General features: G+C 36.5%; 1 protein-coding gene and 1 long non-coding RNA gene across 3 annotated transcripts; both read right to left on the bottom strand.

The window, feature by feature from the left end:
- Nucleotides 1-1,880: 1,880 nt before the first annotated feature.
- LOC147570797 (SEC7-like guanine nucleotide exchange family protein) lies at nucleotides 1,881-11,844 on the bottom strand. Its single transcript, XM_086657342.1, has 11 exons — nucleotides 10,361-11,844; nucleotides 9,428-9,745; nucleotides 8,592-8,922; nucleotides 7,935-8,357; nucleotides 7,198-7,490; nucleotides 6,484-6,757; nucleotides 5,694-6,193; nucleotides 5,134-5,455; nucleotides 4,342-4,702; nucleotides 3,350-4,032; nucleotides 1,881-2,673 (listed from the first exon to the last, which is right to left on the bottom strand). Exons 1-11 carry the CDS (start codon nucleotides 11,416-11,418, stop codon nucleotides 2,056-2,058), a joined length of 5,181 nt encoding a protein of 1,726 aa, XP_086513468.1. The 5' UTR covers nucleotides 11,419-11,844; the 3' UTR covers nucleotides 1,881-2,055.
- A 1,349-nt stretch (nucleotides 11,845-13,193) lies between these two features.
- Nucleotides 13,194-19,105, bottom strand: LOC147570796 (uncharacterized). 2 transcript variants are annotated; one of them, XR_015239590.1, is made up of 9 exons: nucleotides 18,283-19,105; nucleotides 17,923-18,031; nucleotides 17,292-17,359; nucleotides 16,178-16,288; nucleotides 15,820-16,003; nucleotides 14,220-14,284; nucleotides 13,852-13,905; nucleotides 13,377-13,771; nucleotides 13,194-13,230 (listed from the first exon to the last, which is right to left on the bottom strand). It is a non-coding gene; the product is annotated as an uncharacterized LOC147570796 (long non-coding RNA). The 2 variants fall into 2 exon arrangements; XR_015239586.1 differs by lacking the exons at nucleotides 13,194-13,230; nucleotides 13,377-13,771; nucleotides 13,852-13,905; nucleotides 14,220-14,284 and having other exon boundaries at nucleotides 15,617-16,003.
- Nucleotides 19,106-19,444: the final 339 nt, after the last annotated feature.

The following is a 19,444-nucleotide window of genomic DNA, read 5'->3' as shown; positions in this document are numbered from 1 at the left end:
TATTATAAATTATTTAATCTAATTTGATAATAATAATTATTTTTATATTTCTTAATGAAATGTCCACAAGTGTCTTCCATATTTTGAGAGACATTTTCTCTCCAAAAGCTCTCCAAATTTACACTAAAATGTCCTCACATGTCTCCAAAACCAATTTGTCTTGAAATGTCCTTAATTTAGTGTCTCTAACGAATACCACAGACATTTCAGGACATTTGAAATGTCTCAAACGAATAACACGGACATTTAGAGACATTTTAAATGTCCCCAACCAATAACACAGATATTTGGGGACATTTAAAATGTCCCCAACCAATAACATAGGATTTGGAGGGACATTGCCATGTCCCTCCAAATCCCCAACCACTACACCCCCCCCCCCCCCCCCCCCCCTTAGATTACCAAAGGAAGAAGATAACCACAAACTAAATTGCTTCACAAGATTAATAATCTTCTTGTCTTAAGGTCATCGCTTTGGGGAAAGCTAAATAGTTTCTGGGGTCTGAAGTTTTGAGTGGAAACAAAAAAAATAGATTTTTTTATTTCCCCCAAACAACCAAATCCTTTTCAGCTTCTTCTTCCATTCTCCGGCGACTCCACCATCTCCGACGACTACACCATCTCCGGCGAATTTTTTTTTTTTTTTGTTCTCCATCTCCAGCGAAGTGGAGGAGTCCCTTCGCCGGAGGTCTGGTTTGTTCTTCAAACCAAACCAGATCTCGTCTGGTTTGTTCTTCAACCAGACGAGCTCCGGCGAAGGGGAGGCCCTTCGCCGGAGACATTGAGAAGAAACAGAGGGAGAAGAGAGAGAGAAGAAAGAGAAAGAGAAAGAGAAGAAAGAAAGAGAAAGAGAAGAGAGAGAGAAGATGATGAAGTCGCCGGCAACATCCGGCCGGCGACTTTTTTCCGACGACATTAAAGGAGTATTTGGTTTAACTTTTTTTTGTTTTCCACCGTTTTCTCCGGAAACTTTAATGCTTTCCCCAAAACAGTGGTCTTTCTTAAAACCAATATTCTTCTCTTTCAATCTCTCTTGAAAGAATCACTTCAGAAGTCTCTCTTTCTCTCACTTCTCTTTGTTCAGAAAGTTGTGAATAATCTCTTCCCTTTTATAATGATAAATAAGGGGGTTTACCAATAGAAATAATAATTCCATTTTAAGCTTGAAAAAATAGAAGTTTCTATTTTTTCTCCAAATAAGGAATAAGGGAAATCCTATATCAACTAGGAGTCTTTTATTACAAGGAGGGACCCCAACAGTTTGAACCAATTACATGTTGAATCTGCCAATAATTTAGATGTTTGAGGGTCTTTCATATGTGACACCCATGTGTCCCAAAATAAACACCAGCACATCCAGGTGATTTCAAAACGAGACAAAATTCCGGCAGAATCTTTCCTATAAAGCAGACCCGCGGTATTTGTAAAATCTTTCATGCAAAACTATACATTGGCATACACAATACAAAATTCCAAAGCAGAAGCTAAACAAACTCAAACTAGCTAAAAACTACTTTTGGTTGAAGCTCGAACAACAAAAAAGAACATAAACAACCCAAATCCAATTTTGATATATATATCCAAGATATTCCAAAAGAACAAAACGAAGAAGCATAAGCAACCGTGACATATACCGAAAGAGTTTGCTAAGACCAACAAATCGTCACCAAGTAGGTTAATTATGGCAGGTGGGAAAATGAGTGAGTGCCAAACTTGTATAAGGGCTACGCTTGATGTATGTACTAGAGCATGTGATGAGGCAAAAGTTAAAAGAGGGTTGCGGTTGTTTCATCTACAAACATCTATTAATTCTAAACCGCACAGGGACTTTACACACCGTTTCGAGTCAAAACATCCAGAAAGCATTAATACAGTAAAAATGCGAAATTTTTATGTATATAGTAAGATTGCCTGTGCTATACATTAAGAAACCCAGTTCTGGCCTCCGCGTAATCTACAAACAGAAAAAAAAAAAATGCACGCAACTCTGCTCCAGCCATGCCAGGCAGCGCAAAATGAATATCAAAACAGCTACATTTTGATTGACATGAAAGATCAAGATTTCATTATGATAGGACCGATACAAGACTTGAAAATTTCGCTTACCACATGCTGTACTTCACCCGAGCTGTGCTCGCTTCTTATGAGATCCACAAATAATGGGAAGACACGAGACACATGCCTGCTGAAGGAATCCCTCTCCAATTCACTTAACGCTCTCAACCCGACCAAAACTAAAGAAGTTCGAGCTCCCACTTCTTCCTTCTTAGCTGAACCTAGAGGCAGTATCCAGTGCAACATCTTCTTGTCCTCCAGTTGCTCCCCTTTGGATATGATGTTTCCTCTGGTGCAGTTCAGGTATATCTGTATTACCTGTTCACACACTGCAACGAGTTGGGATTCTACGTCTATCTCTTCTGACAACGGCGGGTTGCTGGATGATAAATATTTCAAGAAGTTGAGGTGAGTCTGGTAAGACTCGTTTTCAAAGTGAACCACGGGAGGATCTGACACTTCCAGGGCAGATGACACTTTCTGAAGCTTCAGAAGTACAACAGTTTGCCTTCCTAGTTCATTGGCATGATCAGCAACTGATGAAAATATCTCCAGAAGAATCGTAACGTTAGCGTTTGATAAGGACTGCGGGTGGGTCTTGTACAGCTCAGCTACCACCTGTTAGAAAGTGGGAGTATATAGAATTTGTTATCAGTTCAGGAAAAGAAAGACTAGCTTAAGGCTGTCAAAGTCAAATTATATTATATTATATCTTTTTGAAAAACTGAACAAAGAAGGACACAGGCAGGTTGAAATTTGAATGATGAAAAATAGTTCGTTGAAACTTCAGCAGGGGGTCTACACTTGAATAAAGAACTAGAACTTCAATAAGAGTATCTCCAAAATTCATAGTTTATTTACTGAGTTACTCTTTATTCATCGTGAAGTGAATTCACGATTAGACTGCCATCTGGCCAGCACTTATCATAGACTTATGACAGCTAATCCCAAGCTAAAAATGAAACCTGGTCAACTAGGAAATGTAGTAACACATATCTAATAGCACAACAGGTATAGTACTGAAGCTTATAGTAAAAATAAGTACAATAAATGATGCTGGTGGGCTCCTCCCAGCTAAACTGGGTGTAGGCCTTGGTCTCATTGGATCACACCACAATGTGTTTAAATTCTTAGCACTGTCAAAGTTACAACCGAATAGGTGTGACCAGTATATGCAGAAGCAGCAGAACCATGCATGTATTTTCTATATTTTTTTGGCTCATGGGTGAGTCCCTGTTATATACATGTAGAGAGAGAGAGAGAGAGAGAGAGAGAGAGAGAGAGGGAGGAGTACCTGTATTATTAGGAGTTGTACAGCTATATGATCCTTCATTCTAGAAATTACATAAGAAGCAGTTTGTAGAACATCGTCCTCAAGATCTTCAATGTTCAATCCTTGGTCTGAAAGTAAATCTGTATCAGACTGTGCTTGAGAGGCATCGGATACTTCAATGTTATCCATAGTCTTGAGAACCTTCACAAAACCAGGAAGTGTTGACAGAGCTGCTTCTTTCAGGGAAAAGAAGATAGCTCTCCATTCATCTTCAGAAAATCTCCTACCTATCTCACCTGACAAACGAACCAATGCAGCAACCCCAACGCTAGCAGGACTCTGACCATGACTTAATATGAAACCAGTAAGTATTGACACAACAGTCGGTAACTGAGACCTAACGACATCAAAGTAACAGACAAATAGATCCACCAAACATTGTGATGCTACTGTACAAGTTTCAGTACTCCACATGTTAACCTCAGAAATTCGGAATTTGGGAGGTGATGATGGAGCTTCTATTGCATCTTCTATGTCTCTCTGGTTTTGGGTGCTCGTGAATATGGGGAGAATGATAGACTTAAAAACGCTAATCCAAAACGGGCGCGAGAAAAGATGCCCATGATCTTTCAGAATGTTAAAGAGCACCTCCAGAGAACTCTTTCTTATAGCTGGCCTTGGATCAGATGTTAGTTTTGACAAACCTGGAAAGACATTCGTTACGAAATATTATATTTCAGAGCAGACATGGAAGTTCATTGAGAAACCGATAATGAATAAAACGAGGCGACCCAAGGTGATAAGCCTATATGAGTCTATACTACACAAGCATGAAGAGGTTCAACCCGCCACTAGCGGACATCGCACTAAATGACACTTTTTAAGACTTGCAACAAAAGTTTAAATTATTCAAGTTGTTTTTCTGATTAAAGATAGGTTGTGAACCTGGTATTTTAAGAAGTCCTGATTTTGTGAGTTATATTGCAAGGCAGCTAATTCTGGAAGAAAATTACCTGTTAGCAGAGGAACCCAAAAATAAACATGATCATCTTTATCAGTGAATGTATGCCCATCTGAGGTGTCTTCACTATCAGCTGGAACAGATAGATCACCTTCCTTGTTTTTATCGTAGCAAACGAGCCCGCCTTCTGCAAGTTTAACAGCACAGAATCGAAGAAATGCGATTGCGTTGAGGGTAACATCACTGTTAAATCTGCTATTTGTGAAGGTTATAAGACATCTAACACAATCAGTGAAAGTTGTGGTCTCTGTCTCTGTTATGTAGGGGAAAAAGTCCCGAACTATTTTCTCCATGGTCTCAAAGGCCAACAAGACTATATTCTTGCGTTCATCAGCTGCAGCAGTGATAAAAACCTGAGTGGTAGGACCAGAATAAGCAGCAAGAATAAACATATATGAATAATAAAATAAATAATAAATAAAAGCGGACTGTTAAGAAATAAAATAAACAGAAAATCGGAATGAGTTTAGGGTTTAAAATATTAGGGAAGTACTACTACTAACGACATCTTGGCTGATCCCTTGGTGAAATTTAATAGATTCGAAAGACGAAGTGGTCAATATAAAGACTAAAAGATGCCATGAATCTACCCGAATTTTCGCATGTAGTGGGGGTTGGAAGATGATGATGGGTGGATATCCCCGACAAAAGATCAGCCATGGCATATTCCTCAAGGAAAATACAATCTCACTAACATGATTCAAAACTTATAGTAATAGTGTAATACAATTTAACACTTTTACGCTAGGACTAGGAAAAATAAAAAGTCAGACCTTCCACTTACCATAAAAACACTTTTCCAGCCAGATTTCACATTATTCACACGACTAAGGACCATTTGTGAAACACAACGAACAATTAATTCCCTTATTTCCGCGGAGCTACTTTTCTGCATAACAATAACGAAGGGCCTTAGAAATTCATTCTGGAAGTTGTAGTTTGCTAGCTCCTCGCGCTCCAAGAACTTCATAGCTAGCTGCCGCAACGAGTCCATCACAAATATTGCTACTGAAAGATTTTCTGATAACCCAACTGAGACAAAGAAATCAGAAAGAACATTCCATATCCGAGACCATACCAATCTGATGCGATTCATATTGTAATGCCTGAAGAGACAAGAGACAAACAGAAATCTTGTCATGATAATGAATTAATCCCAAAACCTATATGAATATACAAAGTTCCACTCAGAACTTCAGAGAATTTATATACTTGAACTGCATATCTCCTGTGAGAAAATTAATAACGCCCAAGTTATAAAAGCTACATGCAGAAAGTGTACGACAAAACAGAACTTTCACATTGTAGATAATCATCAGTACGGCAAAGAAGACAAAAACTTACGCAATTTCAACTATTTTAGTAAGGCTGAAAACACGAGGATCAGTTGGAGACTGCAATTCTACTATGGCCACTTTGCATAGGGCCTTCACAAAAGCTACTATTGCTTCACTGTTCAGCCTTGGGCTATGACCAAATATGTGGTTCAGCTCAAAAGTCCCAATCTGATCAAGCAGATTCAAATTGGATATAAAATTATTAATCTGTTCCGGAGTTACCAGTCCTGAAGTATTAATAGTAGAGCTATCATAAGAACCCCCTCGAACAACAGCCATTACAGCTGAATTCTGAGAAGCAGTTCCTTTTCTTCTAAAGGATGGGAAACCAGTGGACTTCTGCACTTTGTCATCTACTTCAGAATGAGGAACTGTGAAAAAAGAAGCATCAGGAGGTGCACCCTCTCCCAAGAGTTGTAGGTTCTCAAATCGAGATAGACATGTTAAAATGTGCTCCCAAGCTTCCTGAAGATAATTACCATCTTCAAGAGCAATTGATATTATTGTCTGTTAACAAAAGATAAGATCTATTTAGGAGAGAATCACAATAAAGACCTGAAATTAAAGATGCTAATACATAAACTAAACCAGATACAGTTTATTATCGGATGATCCATGTAAACACCAAACATCGATCCAAAGGAAAAGAAAAAAGCACCCTCAAACGTCATAAGTATGATACAAGTGGAGGAGCACAACATGGAACATTCTCGTCTTAAAATTGTCCCATCCTGGCACAGTGGAACCAAAATGGTACATTTAAACTGATACGAATGAAGTGTCAATTGCATGCTTACCTTGACTGCTTCAACGTTCTTTTGCTTCATGTCTGCAGCACAATGTAGGTATGTAAACTTTGCCACAGATGTCACAAAAGCATCCTTCTGTGTCTGCATACCCATCACAGCAGTAACATGAATAGCATGTCTGAAGCCTTGTAAGCTTTGAAACGTAGCCACCTTGTCATCACTTTGATCAAGAGTCACACTGAAAGCAGCTAACATTGGAGCCCAACAAACCTCCACCATGAACCTCAAGATTGATGCATCAGTCACAGAATAGTAAACAGACCTGCAAGTATAAAAGAAAAAAAGGAGGAAAATAAAATCCTATTATTGACCAAGAAGAAAGAGATACAAACAAGAGGATCCATACAAGTGCAAATTGGTTAAACCCATTCATGTATGAACCAAGATGGGATTTAACCTACCACATATTAGTTCACAACTACAAAATGTACAGGCAAGAGAACTCTCGGATTCCATAATGACAGTTAGAACGGTTACAAGAGAAAATGTGGTACCAGAGTAGATAAGATGTTAATCTAAAAGAGACAACTGCTATTGTGGCAATGATCCTAGAGGCAACAACTCACCTCCACATCTCACTTACAAGTTACAAGCCACCTCAAGCGGTAGCGACGCAATCATCACGGTAAGCCACTGGTTACCTTAGATATAATTGAAACAAACCGAACTTTACCTATAAATTACAAATATAAGTTTACTTACTCTGATTTGCCTCTCTTTGCTTTAAACTGCTCTTGAATGTTCCTAATCAGAAGGCCATTTGCACCTAATGGTTTTTCCTCCACCTGCTTCCATGTTACTAGATTGAGTATACCTTCGAGGCCAAGTAGCTTATTCAAGCTGTTTGTTTGCTTGTTCTGGGGTACAGAAGATTCCGCATTCATCTTGATTTCAGATTTCACAATTTGATCATATATGGTACCAAGATACTCTTCAGGGAGATCTTTCCCATCATCTATTCCTCGGTTATTGCGAATGAAGTCAGCTTTGGACATCTAAGATAACATCACAATGAAGAAAGGTGATCAGCACATGAGTGAAACTCAAATGCATAAGCTATGGCAGCAACTCTAAGTAAGTCCAGTATTTCTTCAAACTATCATGATCATTTCACCAAAACTATAATACAATTTTAATTGTTATTGTGGTCCTATATATAATCTCCCCAATTTTCGATAAAACTGACATGATCATTTTGTAGAGTGCGGTCGTCCAATATAAAATCTGGAACTACTGTTTTCACACATTAAACATATTCCCTCTTTTATTCGTTTTCAGTATTACAAATTAGAATCAGATGATGATCAACTGATTCCTCCGTTTGGGCACATAGTATTGTAAATAAATATTTTTCACAAAAAAAAAAAAAAAAAAAATTGTAAATAGCTAATTTCAGGGATTTGTTCAAGGCAAACAAGAGAAATTTGATTCAAGCTCACCTTGTCTTTCACCATGCTGTTATGTGCATCTGTATTGAGCATTATTACAGAATAAGCAAGAACATAAGCTGTATCTGCGCTTGTAAAGGAACTTGGGTTACATTTACAGTAGCGCTCAGCAAACTTTTCCATAATGCGGTCGATCTTCTGAGCCTCTCCTGGCAATCTGAAGCCTCGTAGAAAATATCTAATTGCTTCACCGAAATCCATTGCTTCAAAATTAAATGAATCCACATACGCATGCATTACTTTCAATGAGAATTCTTCTCTTTCCCCCAAATAGTCTCCAATCACGGTTTCATTCAAGCCAGTAGTATTTTTCAAAAATGAAGCAACTTCTTCGGGGGAGTTTCCAATTTTCTTTGCATTTATCAGAAAATCGATGCCTTTGGAAGGTTTTCGATTGAATAGAGATATACCTTTCTGCGTATAAATCATAAAATAGTCACCTCAAATTGATTAATAGACATAAGAAATTTGTCACTGCAAACATCATATCTACTAAACTCCCAACTTAAATTTACTAATCCTGTGATCATAAATGCAGGCATTGACAAACAAAGCATGGCAACTTTTCGCCAAAATGCAAACTTATCTTGCTTAAACACAATCTATGGGTCATGTATCACTTTGGGCAGTGAAATTTTAATATCTAACCTGAAATTCTATTTTAAAAGCACGGCGCTGCTCAAGTGTAGCAGCTTCTGGATGTTCATTACTGCCTTCCGACTGCAACTCGAAATCAACTAAAGACCCTTCTTCCCCAAGTGGGCTATGAGAATCTGTTGAAAAATCACTTCTTGGACTCCTTGATGGATAAGGATCTTCAATTCGCAACTGTTGGTCCATCCAAGCTCCCATGGACTTGATGATACTAACTAAGCACTTAACCGCTTCAAGCCGGAATGTTATATCCTGGACCGGTGACAATGTTGTTGTAGAACCAGGAGGTGGACCTAAAGCCGTCTTTAGAAGGCCATTGACGGTCCTGCAAATATCTGATGGAGTTAGGTGGATTTAAATGCTACAAGTAATAATTACAGAAAAGAAACTGTAAACGTTCACATGTGCATGTCAAAAATGTGAACTTAAGAGCCAACTTCTTACGAGACGCATGTCTGCAGAGGCATATAGCGAAGTTTGAATCTTAAGGCACAACATGCGTGCAGAGGCATTTGAACAACCCAATCATTTCTTTGTACCTATGGTTCTTGGCTCGAAATAACATTACGCAGCTCGCTAGGCGAAACACAGTTACGGTTTGAATAGCTTAATAGTGTCAAACCGCGATAAATACAAATGAATAAGCAATAAACAGCTAGTAAATAGAGAATAGAATTGATGTGTAATGGTGAGAAACAACATATAGAGTATAGATGTGCTTTAAAGCGTATGCCTTGACTATTTTTGAAACATCTTAGACTCAACAAGTTTCCATCAACACATACTTTTAAATAATAAATAGAACTTGACCAAAGAGTATAGAAGGACACCTTTCAAAAATATTTGGTGCTTCTACATCACAGTCATAGTTGACAAAAAAGTCAACAATGATTTGTGAGTCCTGAGAGATCTTGTCGAGCAAGTTGAGAACTATCATTTTCTGGAGGAAGCTAGGCTGAAGCACATTTTCTAGCACTCTGAGAACAAGCATGGGGAAGAAAACTCCAATTTCTGACTTCAACCCTGATCTGAACTTTGATAACAAGCTCATGAGAATGGCACATAGGAGCTGGAAAATACTCATAACTGACAATGCACTGTTCTTCAACAACGATAAGCAGAGAAACTGCTTGATAGCATTAAGAAACCTGCAGAAAAGAAAATTGCTTATCCAACTGAGAAGGCAGTATTACAGTCTTTTGATATTTGAAACATAAGTACACAAACTCCAGTAATATGTTGACCTTCCACGTAATTCTGAGGCGCACCTATGCAGATTGTACTACAAGCCATCTAATTTGTTCAACACAAAAATTTAGAATTCAACATGGGTAAGAAAAAAGAAGTGCAAGTCCCCTTGGCTCAACCCGGCTCATTGATGAAACTTGTTTTATACCAGTAGGCGCCTAGGAAACCGCATTGGACATAGTTGACATGTAACTTCAGATAGAGAAATGAAAGCTTTGGGAGGGGCGGGGTGTAAAATGATTTGGCTGCGAGGGTTGGTGGTCGGGTTGGCATTTGTTAATTCAATCAGTTCGACAAACTAAACTACAAAAGCAATTCAAGTACTATGTTTGATATATCGCATCAGTTATGTTTTCGTATATCCTAAACCATAAAATCGGGTAGCGGGTGATTCGATACTCAAGAGTATCGACTACATAGCTAATACTTGAAAAAAAAAAGTTATGATTATTAATTAGCAATCAAATCCATCTATTATTAGTATATAATAAAACTGAAAGGGTAAGAAGACTTACTTGTCATTTGTTCGCAAAATTAGACCACCATTTTCCATGACGACCTTTAAGAGTTCCAAAGACAAGACTTTACCCCTGATAAGAAGAGGGTCTTCTGGGTTGTCATGAGTTGAGGAGAACTTCATAGAGAACTTGCACAAGCTTTTGAAGAGATGAACACCATCTTCTCTGATCTTACTATCATCACTTGGTCGTCCTTGTTCATTGTTATTTTTAGGAGCATATGAAACAACACCATTTTGCAAGTCTCTTCTTGTTCTTCCATGATGATGATCCTCTTCTTCCATGACCTCATTGATGAAGTTCTGAACAAACTGAACAGAATTCCATTCACTCAAATTCTTATCGGACAACTCAAGTAAGTGAGTAACAGAAACAGTTGGGACTTTAACATCCATAGTGTCATCCTCAACCCTAGCGAAAACAATCAATACAATCTGAGCGAGAACAGCCTTAGCACAAATCTGATTAGTGGGAGTGAGACTGCTTAGATAAATATTGTAACAAGTTTTAACAATATGAACCAAACAATCTCCACGGATAAAGACGGAAGGACACCTAACGGCGGAAATCAATACTTTAAGAACGGCAAGCTCGATACCGTCATCACCAAGACCGTCACACTTGCATATAGAATCAATAAGACGAAATTGAATACTATTATTACCGTCGATGCCTGAACCGGAGGAGGCGGGGGAATCAACACCAGCACCAGCAGGACCAGGACGATCGATCTCACAGTTGAATAGACCCTGAGAGATTAATTTGAAAAGGCATTCAAGTGCTGGATCAACAACTTTGACGGAAGCGGTGTCAATGGCGAGAATAAGAGGTAGAAGAAGAGATTGAGAATCGGAAAGTGAGAAACCGAGGAGCGGTGAGTCTGGATCTGCGGGTGATGAATCGGTTAAGGTATCAAGTTTGTCAAGGGCGGATTTGCAGGTGGATACGAGGTGTGCGTGTTTTCTCCAAGCTACATTTTTGATGATCTTATCTAGACAAGGACCTAGTATACGACCTGGACGAGAACTACCACCTAACGTATGTGAAGATGACATTTTTACAGATCAATTAAAATTGGTGCAGATCTATCTGGTTTCTCATCTGAAAGAGGATGAGTAGGAGGAGATGGTTTGACTCAGACATTCATGAAAAAATGTCCCTAAATCAAAATGAAGATGATGAATTTCCTTTCCACAAAGAAGAAGAAGAAGAAGAAGAAGAATTGGACAGCCAACCAATCTGTTAGTTAGTACTCCTCCATATGGAAGAAACTCAATTTTAATCTTCCATCTCATTCTACTATATTTCTCAATCTCTCTCTGTTTATGGGAATCAATCAATCAATCGAAGGAGGGACCGATTCGCGGTTTTCGAGAGGGTAGTTTAGTCAATCTTTAGTTTCATGTGTTATTTACTGGTTGTAATAAGGAAGAAAAATACTACTCCCTGTATTAAGAAGGGACAACAAAACCAATTGTCCCTCTCCTCAGTCAGGTCAGGTGGGGGTGAGGTTGATTTCTTCTTCGTTTTTTTCTTTATGTAGTATGTATGGCCATACAATACATATTACTACTTCTTGGCCCCTGGAATCCGTCTTCTACCCCTCCCAATAATCCAAACACATAAAAAAAAATATAATCAAGTTTTTGACCAGTTGTTGCTTGTTGCCCCTGGACTACGGTCTACGCTAGTCGTTACAAGACATATATGCATCATGGAGATGTAATGAGCACTATAACCGCCTAATTTAAACTGAGAATGAAAGAGACCTAAAGTCCGACAACGAAGAGGCCCGACAAATTATTACATTATTCATAGCCTAAATTACATAGGATAAATCTTGATGGCAACTACTTCCATCGAGACTCGATCCCACGACCTCATGGTCTTGAGAGGGGTGTCCAACCGTTACACCAAAGGGTGGTGAACCCGTGCAAATTGATACGTGAAGAAACATATATTCTCATATTAAACAAGCTTTAGCTACAAGGTATTTGTGTTTGGTGCAAACTTGACCATTTCTAGCTTATATAAATAGTTTGAAATGATAGGGTTAAGGAAAACTTGTATAAGTATAATCTCTTTTCATATTACACATTTCCTTCAAATAAAGAAAAGCAAACGCGATGGTTTCTTGTTTGAAACACAACTACAATTAACTGTGATAAAAAGAGAGGTACATTTTACTAAAATGAACATCAAAGTACTCGTAACTCAACACACATTCTCGATATATCACTTCTTATTTCTTAACACATCTAACCGCAAAGCCTGCATCTAGAAGGTGCATGTTATGTCGTTCTTAAATGTTTTGTAATTTATTTTTATAATTTTACTAGGCATAATTCCCGCCCTACGGGCGGGAAAATGCCCTTTATGCGACATATAGAAATGATATTCAAGTATTTAACGCTTCTCTTTTTCTCACATTTAATATTTTCTCATTGTAGTTTTAACTTTTCAGATCATTACTGGCTAAATATATGTATAGAGATCTAGGTATAAGACTTATCTTAAGGTATTTAAGGTTTTTGAGTCTACAAAACGCCCTACGGGCGGGAAAATGCCCTTTATGCGACATAGAAATGATATTCAAGTATTTAACGCTTCTCTTTTTCTCCACATTTAATATTTTCTCATTGTAGTTTTAACTTTTCAGATCATTACTGTCTAAATATATGTATAGAGTTCTAGGTATAAGACTTATCTTAAGGTATTTAAGGTTTTTGAGTCTGCAAAACTATTTGACGTTCCTAAATCTGTTAAGAAAATCTATTACTCTCTACCGTGATGCTCATTCGACCACATAAATGATGCAACTTTTCCATACCATTGCTTAACGAACATACTTGATTTACCACCTGTATCTGAATCACACATCAAAGTAAACAGAAATGTTCCTTGTGGTCAGATTATCTTGTTTGACATATACTAATATAAACATGTTAGGATTCTGATTAAAAATATAAAGATCAAGATACCCAAAATCGAATAACTCTTATCCATTTGTTACCTGTAGAGTGTTTTCGACTAAAAGGAGAAGATAAAATGAGTTTTTAAGCACAAAAGATCGAGTTACCGCAAGATACTAATTAAATGAAGTTCTTAGCCCAACCTTATATCCTATTTATCCACCCTATAAATGAAAATCACAAAAAACCTGATCAAATATACGCAAACGTTGATGAACAACCACGAGGATCAAAGTAAACAAAACTATTTGTTGTGTTAAATTAGACATACCGGGAGTTCGATAAGATACGAAGGCCAAAATACTCTAAATCAAATAAATTTAAATTTAATTGTTACTTAGCTAGGTTGAAATCCTGAAAGTGTTTGCCGACAATCCTTGGCTGGAGTGGTAAGAGGTATAGTCTTCTACTTTAGAAGTCAAGGGTTCGAGGCACGCTGAACAATTCGAGAGGAAAAAAGTCCTGAAAGTGTTATACGTTTAACATAAAACAAAACACCAACAACTTTTATATTACCTTCATTTAATGTTGTCCTCATCCAAAATCTCTTTGTGGCATTTCACCGCGCACCTTTTGACATTTACCCATTCACCAGAAGATGAGTAAAGATTGAGGAATTCATGTTGAATATGAATATCACTAAAAAGAACTAATTTACGAACATGAGTATGAATAGATTGCATTTGTTTAATACATCTAAAATAGCAAAAGGGAATGTATAATTATTAGGAGAATTTGAGTTTTTAAGCGTATGTGTGTAACTGAAAAATGATGTTTGAAGAGAATTAGAGTGACAGAAAGATCGAATGAGAGATTAAATAAAAATAAGGATAGAACATGAGGAAGATATAAACTACAAATGCAATTGTTCAAGAACGACTTACGAGAAAATATATTTACTTGAAAACTGTATGGAGTTGTAAACTAAGGTCTACCATGAATCGACTCTCTGCAAACCAAAATTGCAGTCAATGCTTTGAAGGAAAATTCTTAGCTCTTCTTCTTTCTAATCTAGGTAAGATATCATCCGATAAATAGTAAATTAACCAAGAATCAACAAACTAATTTGTATGTAACATTTAAGCAAGGAAATTCGAACCAGTAAGTGCAAACAAAATCGACATAATTTTGGGACAACTCAAGAGAAAGTAATGAAGAAGCTAGCGGGGAAAGAAAAAGAAAGGACGAGGAAGGTGATGAATTAGAGAAATTACAACGCAGAAGAACCTTGTACGGGTGTTTTTTTTATTTCATCGCAAGAGATGCACGTTCTTGATTCAAGTACAAATGATATCTTTTGTGATCCTCTTATAGCAGATGACTTACCCAGTTTTCATTTTTTACTTTCTACATGAAGTTCCTAATTTCCAAAAGTTTCAAGGAATGTAATACTTCTCACATTTTCAACTTTAACAAGTTCATAGGTCTTGTCAAGGTAATTTTGAATCTCTCAATACTTGTTGTTCTTTTTGCCTAGTGTACATTACAAAGCAACACGGTCTAAACTCTAAAGGTAACAACAAGAAGACCAAGTTTAGTATAAGGAATTGGGGTTAATTGCTTCCGTTGTACATAACAATTTCACTGAACGAAGAGTCTCATTCACAAGGTAAAATGGGTTTAAGATATGACTACCAAACTGAATAATCCTGCAATTGTCGGAAAACAAAGTTTAGTATAAGGAATTTAAAGTGCAAAAGGCAAAAAAGAAGACCATATCTTCTTTGTTTGGCTGCTTACAAAATTTCAAGTGACTGACCTTGCACTCTATCGTTGTACACTCTTAGCTATCCAATCTTTCTCTATGAGTTAAAGTGGTAAGGCTAGTGGTGGAGGATATTAACAAATAAATTGAATCTTTAAGTAAAAAAATGATAACTCAATTCGAATTGAAAATCTTGATATGTACTTCAATCATAGGAAATGTGTATTTTTTCATTTGCATACTTTAACTTTCGTAAACAAAAAGAAGCTGAAGGATTTGGTGCAAAGAAATTCGAAGAAAGAATTATCATGCAACAAATTAGAGACCAACTGATTCCACGGGAGAAAGGATGCTCCATGTTCTCATTCACACCACTATTTGACCCTAATCGGTCTGCATGGCCTCTTATTAGTTGCCTAGGAGTTGGGCTTAACTAAAAAACTTTTGATAAAGAAAATCACATATAAAGTTGTCCATAGTCCATAAAAAAAAAATGCGAGGTCTTTATGCATAATGTTAGCAAAGGTGTTCTATCGGTTCTTTCCCCTAAAAAATGTACAGCCATAAAATAACTCATACAGAAGAACACCTGCATTTTATAAATATATCTTGTGCAAGCATCTCATACAACAGTAATTGTAACCTCCCACAACTAATTTGCCTATGTCATTATAATTGCATCTTCAGTCCCTGGGTTATCAATATATTTCTTAGCATGTCTAAGAAACTCAAATACATCATTTATACAGAACTTAAAGAATGAAATACAGTAATGTAACCTGATTTTATGAGCAGATTGCTATCTTCGGGGGCTATAGAAATGGCTGATCAGATATGGCTAAAAGATGTGGATGTAGAGCTCCACTCATTAGAAAGCTTTATTGGTTTCCATAAAGTCACTCTAGAGCTTAGAAGCGAACCCCGTTTGAGGAAAAATATTCACCTATTACATGGTCAAACTACCTTGAAAAGATAAAAATAATAAGAGATGACATTGAATCAAATTGGTTGTCTCTAAGAACAAGAAACATAGAAACCAAAATGCCTCGTGGGAAGAAATTAACATAAGGAACGCATAATTTCTTGAGAATCACTGTCATAGTCTAAAATAATTTATAAATTCATACAAAATTCTACCTTTGGATGAAAAATTTCGAGCAGATGGCCTTAAAAGGTCAATATGCTAATATAAAACAGGTCTCATGAACTCAAGGCCATCCGTTAGAGCTAGTGTTTCCTGAGTAGCATCTGCAAAACCAAGAGGATCATATTCATACCCATTAGGGTGATACAAATATCTATCCTCTGCTATCCATTTATTGAACGTATTGCGATTGCAAGGTGAGTTTCCAATGTAATTCAAAGTCATACATTAGTACAAATATTGTTTTATCCAACTACATATTGTATCTATTTTATAAGCAAAGGGATACAAAAATAAGAAATTATAAAATGAAGAAAGAAATATCAAACAACATTTCGACAATAATTTTGCTAGAGGGAAGGGTTCTTACTGATTTCCCGTGGAACTCAGTAATTCTTCCAGCTTTGAAGCCAGAACAGGATACAATCCGGAGTAATTTCCCGATAATGTCACCCACACACTACAACCATACATATCTTTTAACTCCTTTTTAACGTTTTTGTTCCGTCCTTCTTCATTATAGTTTTTGTGATCATTATACTTAAAGCCACACCAAGTACATCCACGAAAGAGTCATTTCCATGCTTTCAAGTTTATCTATGGGTCAGAAATGAAATTGTTGCTTTGGTATAGTGGTATCATCCTCTATGCAATGCTCAATGTTGAAGTGGGTTGGAGATAGATCTCACAATCATTGGAAAGATGATTAAAGTTCTTCGAGGCTGGTTTTAAGCTTCCATTAGAAATTACATAAATTTTGCCAGATTCGATTTGACTATAGAATTGTTATGCTATGTCATAAAAACGAGTTACACGAATTTCATCCCCTTAATACTGTAAAAGGAAATTATTTTTGTTGATCCTCAAGCAGATGCGTAGGTTTTGAGGTCACTCTTTCATGTTACTGTTGCTTTAGTTGTACACTTTACTTGATATGGGATAAGATTCTTAACGGACATTTCTCTGCCATCTTAGATGAATTCATTCTCTAATGTTGATTGACAAACATGAGATAATACTCAAGTATGAAGCTTAACAAAGGCATTTGCATGCACTTACCATTATATTCAGATTGCCAATAATAGTTGTGAAATGAAGAGTAATTACCTTTCATTGCTATGTCTGATGATGTAGTGGTAAAGTAGTTGATTGAGATGCGAACGACAGAGAGACACCTGTGAAAATTGCAAACATAACTATGTTAATAGTAAAATAGTAAAATGCGATAAAGAGGAATAATGTACACAACTTTTGAGGTAAACCAACAACAACTACGTTATAATGGAATGAAACAGTGTGCATATATCAGCACAAAGTGGGTCCATGAAGCAAATATGACCAACAATACATAATTGATCCGAATCTCTTGACCTAAAGACAAATTAAAGAGAATTTAAAGACAAATTAAGGAATTTGAAGTCCCAATCTACAGTCACACCTCAATTAACTTTGATGGGACTTCATTTACGCCTATACTACAGTCACATTTTAGTATTCCATATGGAATTTACTTTATATAATGAAACATCAAATTGGTAATGATGCATTATATAATAAGGAATTCGACAAAACAGGTTATGTGGTTGCATGTGTTAATAAGAGGTACTCGAACTAACTCTCTATAGGTTTACATCTACTCGGTAAAAATCTGGCAGAATAAAAACTATAATAATTCATGTCTATTCATTACAATTGCTCGAGGGATATAACCATTCTGATTGTGTGAAAAGTAGAATACCTGAATTAGTCGAAGATGAAAATTTATGATTGATCTCGTTCAATACGCAGAAATCCAAAACAACTCATGAGTATAATTCATTAAGGAGTTTGACCAAACAGGTTGTGTGCTGCTCATTTAAATGTTTAATGTCATGAAACTTACCAAATTGAACATAATCAGTACAAGAGGATGACTGGTAATAAATCAAAACTATGTCACTTCCGAGATGGAACATAATAGCATATAATTTTGTGATCGTTGAGGAATAAGAACTTTACTTATAACTGTAACAATTTACATCTATCTAGTACAATGTTGTCAAATGACTAATAGTTGAGGAATCTTACCATTTTGAGAGTGTAAAAAGTAGAAGAATACCTGAATTAGCAAAAGATAGAAATTTTAGAATCAATCTCCTCCAGTAGGCAGAAAACAAAATTCCAAAAGACAGTAAAATTTCAGAAATTGAAGTGAGAAAAGGAAGGTATAGTGAGAAATTGCATCCATGTGTTTGTTTATATTGGTGGCGAAGGAATGGAAGTGCCATCTGAAAAGAAAAGAAAACGAAAAGACGAAATTTGATCTAAAACAACTAAAGTAATTATATTTATGTAGTAATTTAGGTGAGCAATAAACAGAGGAGAAAGAGGCAAGGAAGGATGGTAACTAAAGAAATAAAGAGAGGAGGATGGAGAGAACCAGAAATTGAGAAATATGAGGAAGGAAGGTGAGAAATTGAGAGTTGACTTTTTTACATAGAAATGAAAACTGAAATCATTAAACAGAAATTGAGAGAGGAAAAATGAAAAGTGAAATGATTAAAGTGAAATTGAGGGAGGAAATGGAGGGTCGGATTATTCTAGTCAGTTGCAGATTTGCATGAGAGAAGAGGCTTTTGGTGTGAGAAGAATTTGAAGCTTTTGATTCAGTAAAGGATCGAGATTCAGTATATACAAAGGTCATTAATGTCAAGATTTAACGACTTTAAGCAATTTCAAAAGTGGGAGAGTTTTTAATCAATTCCATAGTAGAATAATTAAGTTAAAGTAGAAGCAAGATTAATTGGGGAGAAAAAAAAAGAGATTTTCTGGTGAAGAAGAACGAAGAGGAAGCGAAAGGGATGCTCCATCCAGATGAAGTGCGACTTTTAGATATTTGAACCGTCATTTAGTGAAGAGATTGGAATACCGCGAGATTGTATGGACTAATTAATCTAAATCAGTTGTGGGAATTTAAATCGGATTGCATTTGGACGGACAGATTCTAGTTGTCCTAGTCATTAATCCTTGTCAGCATGGACAGACTGTAGTTGTCCTAGTCATTAATCCTTGTCAACAAAATGGACATTTATTTTGTCCTAGTCACAAGGATCTGTTTTGTATAATAGATGTAATGTGTTCGGTAAAGAAGTCTATATTCTACAAATAACTAAAATATCTCCAAAGAAAAACTTAAAAAAAAAAAAAACCTATCGGTCATGTATCAAGTCTTAAACCACAAAGATATTACTCCATAGTCACTTGAAATATCTCTAATGAAT

This window comes from Eschscholzia californica, unplaced genomic scaffold (assembly GCF_041429995.1).
Source record: "Eschscholzia californica isolate CP2 unplaced genomic scaffold, dmEscCali1.0.p SCAF_1, whole genome shotgun sequence".
Lineage (NCBI taxonomy): Eukaryota > Viridiplantae > Streptophyta > Magnoliopsida > Ranunculales > Papaveraceae > Eschscholzia > Eschscholzia californica.
The sequence above is the reverse complement of the archived record's forward strand: the minus strand, read 5'-3'. Positions and strand labels throughout refer to the sequence as shown.